Here is a 6,872-nt window from a genome sequence, read left to right on the forward strand (position 1 = left end):
TCTTATATAGACAACGGTTTTTGAAAAAACGTTGTTGTAGCCCAAAAAAACCATCCAAAAGACAACGGTTTTTAAAAATCGTTATTGTAGCCTAAAAAAAACCGCTCATAGACAACGGTTGTTAAAACCGTTGTTGTAGCCCAAAAGAAAGCTCTTAGACAACAGTTTTAAAAACCGTTGTTGTAACCAAAAAAAAAATGCTCATAGACAACGGTTTTTAAAAAACCCTTGTCGTAGACACATCAAAGACAATGGTTTTTAATGTCGTAGATACGTAAAAGACAACGGTTTTTCAAAAACCGTTGTCCATAAGCGGGGTTTTTTAGGCTACGACAACGGCTTTTGTTAAAACCGTTGTTAAAAGAAAAAAGACAACGATTTTAATAAAAACCGTTGTCGTATGAGTGTTGTTGATTGAAATTTTTCTTATAGTGATAAAATATCTCAAATATATATCTAATATCTCTCACTCATGAACGATTGAGTGAGTGTAGACCACTCACTTATAAAGCATGGAACGAATGAGAAAACAAACCTTTGAAGGAGAGTTATGTTATCAATAAACTAATATAAGCCCCCCAAGTTGTGAAGTCATAGCTAATCAAGAACCTGTGATCCCACAATAGTGGATCATGTTTGACTCTCTCGAGATCATATATATAAAGCAAAAACTTGTGTGAGACGGTCGCATGGATCGTATTTTGTAAGACAGGTATCTTATTTGGGTCATTCACGAAAAAATATTACTTTTAATGCTAAGAGTATTATTTTTTGTCGTGACTATTGGTAGGGTTGACTCGTCTCACAGATAAAGATTCGTGAGCTCGTCTCACAAGAGACCTACTTCATATATACCTGCTGAATTTGAGAGGCATGATTTTGGGTTCAAATAAATTATGTACCTATATATCTTAATAGTTGGTTGGTGTGTATATGTGTGTGTGTTGGTACATAATTCATTTGAACCCAAAATCATGCCTCTCAAATTCAGCAGGTAACTTTGATGAAGAATGTAGCGAATAGTGTACATTTATTATTCAAAATTAAATATTTTAACAAAAAAAAGTTAATATCTATTATGCAGTTGGCACTGTGGAATTTCATAATTGAGGTGATAATTGATCCATAATAACGCTACCGGCAGGCCCTTCTCGATTTTCTAAGCATTTACGATTCATTTCAAAAAATTCTGACACTCGTTATTTCTCTACCTATTGTCAAATGGCTCCGATCCAATTGTCAATTTCATTTCTACATTTCGAATTAAATTTTTCAACATAATCGAACTTATAAATTTCAATAAAATATTTAGATATGATCATACTATATATATAAACATGGTAAAAATTATAACATCAAATTACTATATATGATAATGAATATATCAGCCAATTGTGAAATCCTTGTTTACATGATCAGTAAAAAAATCCTAACAATTTGATTAGTAAAAAGAGCATGTGTGACTAACACATCAGTTACTCTATTCACATATCTCAGACAGTTTTGAACCAAAATCCCTTGATGTAAAACTATAGATAGCTTGAATTTGGTCAATTAAAGAAGCATTTGGTTCCTTTATCCATGAAAAATATTACTTTTTACTATAAATTTGGACATGATTGACTCGTCTCACAAATAAAAATATGTGAAAACATATGACAAGAGACCTACTTACTCATTTAAATTAAATTCACTACAATTTGTTTACATTCATGCGCAGAGCAAGCTAAGGCCTAGTGAGGGCAGCAGCCACGCTAAGTAAAAAAACACACACACACACACACACACAAATTATATTAATTTTTAGACTCAAAATTTTAAATTTTTATCTGCTAATATTTACATGCCTAATTCCCCACAATATACGCAAAAAACAACAATTTTTTTCCTTAATAATTAATAAATTCAAATTTTAGAATCAAATATTTAAAATTTTACTTTCTATTACTAATGAGATAGACAATCTGTAACCATTTGCACTATGGTTTTTCCCTCATGAGTGCCAGACTTCATTCGCTTTGATTAACAGTTATTCGAATTCATATTATTTACAATTTCTTCTTTCATATTCTCTACAAAATCCAGGATTTCACCAAATTTTAGGTTCATTTTTTCCTTCAATTTTCTTTGATCATTCAATTATTTTTAAATTTTGTGTCTTTTTGTGATCGAAAATGAATCCATGTATATTTTTCGACCGTAGAGTTTATATTTTTTATTAGATTTTATTCTGATTGTGGATTATGTATACATTGTTCTTCATCATTTTTCCTGGGTTTTTAATCAATTAACAGATGTTTCTGACCATACATAGCATGTGTTTGAACCTTATAACACATTATTTATAGTTATCGATTAACTGATGTCCTTTTTTTTGGTTTTATTAACAATAATATATTGTTGCCTACACTGAATCAAGATCCTGATTCTGCCCCTTGTTTACATTAGACCTAACATTATTTTAGACAAGTGATGAAGCCATGTTATAATAGATATATGCTAAAATTTTATATAATAAAAAATAAGTAAAATTTAAATTTTTGCTAGTTATTAAATTTGATTTATTACATTAAAATAGAAATTTTTACATTTTTAAAAACGAAATAACTGTTGATAGTTTTTTTTTTAAATATGTAAGTGTTTATTGTTTTCGTGCAATCCATTTTTTAAGTTTGTCATAATAGTAGATTTCTTATTAGATGGTTCACACATCTATTATTGTAAGAAAAGTCAATCTGATCCAAACTTAAAGTGAAAAATAATTTTTTTCATTAATCGAGTCCAGAAGGAGATCTGTCTCACAAAATTGACCCGTGTGATTGTTTACCGGAGTTTTTGTGTTGTCACAATTGGGTCTTGTACATGAGATTTTGTCTCAAACTCATAAATTCTGATACCAAATACACTATAAGCCATCTTAAAATCCGATTTTTTGTTGAACTACTCATTGAGGTATTGAGTTTGGATTTATTTTTTTCCAAAAATAAATATAAAATCATACTTCCACGTGCTGTTGATTAGAGCTGGCCCAACACAACATGAATGCGAGCTTTCTGAAATTGGGGCTTTTTGGAAATGACGAGGCCTATTATGAGGCCCAGGTTTGGATCCAGAATTGGTACAACCCGGTTAAAATATGTATATTTTTAAAAATTGAACATAAATTTTAATTTTGTAATCACGCAGAAAAATAGTTTCACATTGCAAAAAAGACAAAAACAACATGCTAAGACTGAAATTTGAAAACATAGATGACAAAAATTATAAAGAGACAAACATACAAGACCTAAATACAATTTTCTCATTTTTTTTTAACATAGAGACATTCTGCGTAGTTTGGTCTTGGATCCCACATTAGGAAAACAATTTAAAAAAATACTTGGAGTATAATACATTGGTTTTCATTTAAAATGCATGGGATAATGGTAAAGAATCAACTTTACCTCATCTTTTGCCGATTATTGAATTAGGTTGGAGAAACCAATAATATGAAGAATTCTTTAACCTAGCAAAATCATGCAAATATTGTTGAGCTAAAGATTTCAAGAACCTATACTCCAACTACTATTCCAATAATATAATCAATCACCCTCTATAAAAATGACATTTTAATTTCTCATGATCATCTCATATTATACAACATGGAAGAAGAGGGAAACCTTGCAAGAATCTTTGTAGTGCTTTGTTGCATGTTGGCTTCATGGATTTTCATCCACAGATTGAAGCAGAGGAACGTAAAAGGTCCCAAAACATGGCCGTTCTTAGGAGCTTCCATTGAACAGCTGATGAATTACGACAGGATGCACGATTGGCTGGTCGAGTATTTGGCCAAGTCAAGAACAGTAGTGGTGCCAATGCCGTTCATGACGTATACATACATTGCAGATCCAGCCAATGTGGAGCATGTGCTGAAAACAAACTTCAGTAACTATCCAAAGGTGATGATGTAAACTCTAGTTTCAATTTTCAATGTCCTGCAAATTATCAAAGCAACAAAATAGTAATTATTTCTCCAGATTTCATTAGCAAATATTGATCAAAATCTAGCAGAATTCTCACAAATTTTATCTCAATCGAAGGACAACATGAAGAGATCTTGACAGATTGGAGATTTGAATGTATGTATAGTTTTTTCAAATGTATGAGCATTGTCCCTCAAAAATTTTGATATCATTTTCGTATTGCGTAACTGAGTCCTTCACGTAGACAAGAATGGTATTAACAGATTTTTTATTCGGTCTTCACGCTCAAAAAAATTGGCAAGGGAATGATTTTGTCTGCCTTGGCCATTGTCCTGCACCTAGAAGACAGAACCGTTGACGATTATCTAAATTTTATCTAAAGAGGAGAATCTTTTTTTCCCTTCATATGTTACTTATAAAAAAAAATATGTATATTGTTGAAGGGTGAAGTATATCATTCATATATGGAAGTCCTGCTAGGAGATGGCATTTTCAATGTTGATGGAGAGCTCTGGAGAAAACAAAGGAAGACAGCTAGCTTTGAATTTGCTTCCAAGAATTTGAGGGATTTCAGTACTGTGGTTTTCAGAGAATATAGCCTAAAACTTTGTGCAATTCTAAGTCAATCAGCTCACAATAACCAGAAAGTAGATATGCAGGTAAAATAACCATTTTTGGACATTTTTAACACTTATGTGAAATTAATAACAGAAAGGAAAACAAAAGAACTCATTTGGTTATGATTTTCAAATGGAAAACCAATCACAAAAATTGCATGCTCAAACTATCAAACAACTTGATTCTTGAAGTATGATTACGCAAAATTGTTCCTTATCAATCTGGTTGTGAATTTTTTTAAAAACTATCCTACAATTTGAGCTTAAGATAACCAACTCTCCAGGAACTTTTGATGAGGATGACTCTTGACTCGATATGTAAGGTTGGATTTGGAGTGGAAATAGGCACTTTGGCTCCAGATTTACCAGACAATCAGTTTGCAAAGGCCTTTGATACAGCAAACATGATAGTGACTCTTAGATTCATTGACCCTTTGTGGAAAGCGAAGAAGTTCTTTAACATTGGATCAGAATCAGTGCTCGATCAAAGCATTAAAACAATCGATGATTTTACATACTCTGTCATCAGGATAAGGAAGGCAGAAATAGATGAAGCCAAAGGGAATAATAAAGATGACAAGGTAACTAGATTTCAACTTAGTCACAAACACGAAACAAGAGGCTCTTCTGATTTTCACAAATTATTTTACTTGGTCTTGTGAAAAAAAAAACTGCTAGATCAAGCATGACATACTTTCAAGATTCATTGAACTGAGTAAAGATCCCGAGAGTAATATGACCGACAAAAGCCTCAGAGATGTTGTCCTAAATTTTGTTATCGCCGGTCGTGATACAACTGCGACAACTCTTGCATGGGCAACCTATATGATAATGACTCACGAAACAGTAGCCAAGAAACTTTACTTAGAATTAAAAAAACTAGAAGAAGATCGAGCAAAAGAAGAAGGTGTCACATTAAACAATTATCACAAAGAGGATCAAGAATCTTTCAACCAAAGAGCAGCACAATTTGCAGGGCTTTTGAACTATGACTCATTGGGAAAACTGTACTACTTGCACGCTGTGATAACAGAAACACTTCGATTATACCCAGCCGTTCCTCAGGTTAAGTATTTCTCAGTAAATCCCAAGCAAAACAATTATTATAATCGTAACAAACATTTCTTTTACAGGATCCAAAAGGGATTTCAGAGGACGATGTTTTACCAGATGGAACCAAAGTAAAGGCCGGAGGTATGGTGACATATGTCCCGTACTCAATGGGAAGAATGGAGTACAATTGGGGCGCAGATGCAGCTTCATTCAACCCTGAGAGATGGCTCAAAGACGGAATCTTCCAAAATATATCTCCTTTCAAATTCACTGCGTTTCAGGTAAATCAAGCAAAAGCAAAATATATAGAACAACAAAAACTCATCCAAGCAAAATCCTAAAAAAGTAGACTAATCAATGACAAACAAAAGGAACCCGTGAATCTTTTCCTGAAACAATAATCCAAATTAGCATTTTTAAGCCAAATCATCATGATGGTATCTCTGAATGCAGGCAGGACCAAGGATATGCCTAGGGAAGGACTCTGCATATCTACAGATGAAGATGGCACTCGCCATTTTGTGTAGATTCTATGAATTCAAATTGGTTCCAGGGCACACAGTGAAATACAGGATGATGACAATTCTATCCATGGCGGACGGATTGAAACTTAAAGTTTTAAGACGCCCAGAAGTTTCTTGACGGATTCATTTGTTGACTTCTAAATCACTCACGGTTCTTAAACTACTTTTTTCTATTACAGCCAATTTGGATCTCAAGCTCGATTCTAGATAAGAAAACGGTGTGTAACATTACCTTGGAATCACAAATTAAACCGATTCGAACAATGATAGAAGCAATCAAGAAACAAAATTGGAGCCATATTTCACTTTCTGTTAGAATCGAAACATTTTAGTTCTACAATTGACACTTCGAATTCTATGTCCTTTCTATGTTTTTGAACGTGGGTTTGTAGTATTAATCATTCATGGTGAAATTCTCCTCTCCCCAAACATTTTTTGGTTTGAAAATCATTTTTTTAAATCTTAAATATTTCGAAGTTTGAATGCCATAATATTAATTTTATGAATCTATCATATGGTATTAGTTACTCTGAAATTTGACAAATTATGGAAGGACTAAATTGATATTTGAATGGCTGAAATAAAAAAAAATAAAAGTGTGTATTGAAATTAAAACAAAAACAAAAAACAAAAGTGTAACATTAGTATCATATAAGGGTAAAATTGGAAAAAAAAAATTTGGTGTCATCTCTAGTTATTTACGAACAAAAATGCGA

General features: G+C 32.4%; 1 protein-coding gene and 1 long non-coding RNA gene across 2 annotated transcripts; one reads left to right on the top strand and one right to left on the bottom strand.

Annotated features, from left to right (window-relative positions):
* Positions 1-3,341: 3,341 nt before the first annotated feature.
* Positions 3,342-6,580, bottom strand: LOC142533862 (uncharacterized). Its single transcript, XR_012816834.1, has 4 exons — positions 6,389-6,580; positions 5,747-5,902; positions 3,660-3,974; positions 3,342-3,505 (listed from the first exon to the last, which is right to left on the bottom strand). It is a non-coding gene; the product is annotated as an uncharacterized LOC142533862 (long non-coding RNA).
* LOC142533861 (cytochrome P450 704B1) lies at positions 3,515-6,390 on the top strand. Its single transcript, XM_075640773.1, has 6 exons — positions 3,515-3,938; positions 4,406-4,621; positions 4,864-5,160; positions 5,258-5,644; positions 5,713-5,913; positions 6,086-6,390. The coding sequence occupies exons 1-6, from the start codon at positions 3,642-3,644 to the stop codon at positions 6,272-6,274; spliced, it is 1,587 nt and encodes a 528-aa protein (XP_075496888.1). The 5' UTR covers positions 3,515-3,641; the 3' UTR covers positions 6,275-6,390.
* Positions 6,581-6,872: the final 292 nt, after the last annotated feature.

The sequence above is a fragment of the Primulina tabacum genome, chromosome 18, assembly GCF_025594145.1.
Source record: "Primulina tabacum isolate GXHZ01 chromosome 18, ASM2559414v2, whole genome shotgun sequence".
In the NCBI taxonomy this organism is placed as follows: Eukaryota; Viridiplantae; Streptophyta; class Magnoliopsida; order Lamiales; family Gesneriaceae; genus Primulina; species Primulina tabacum.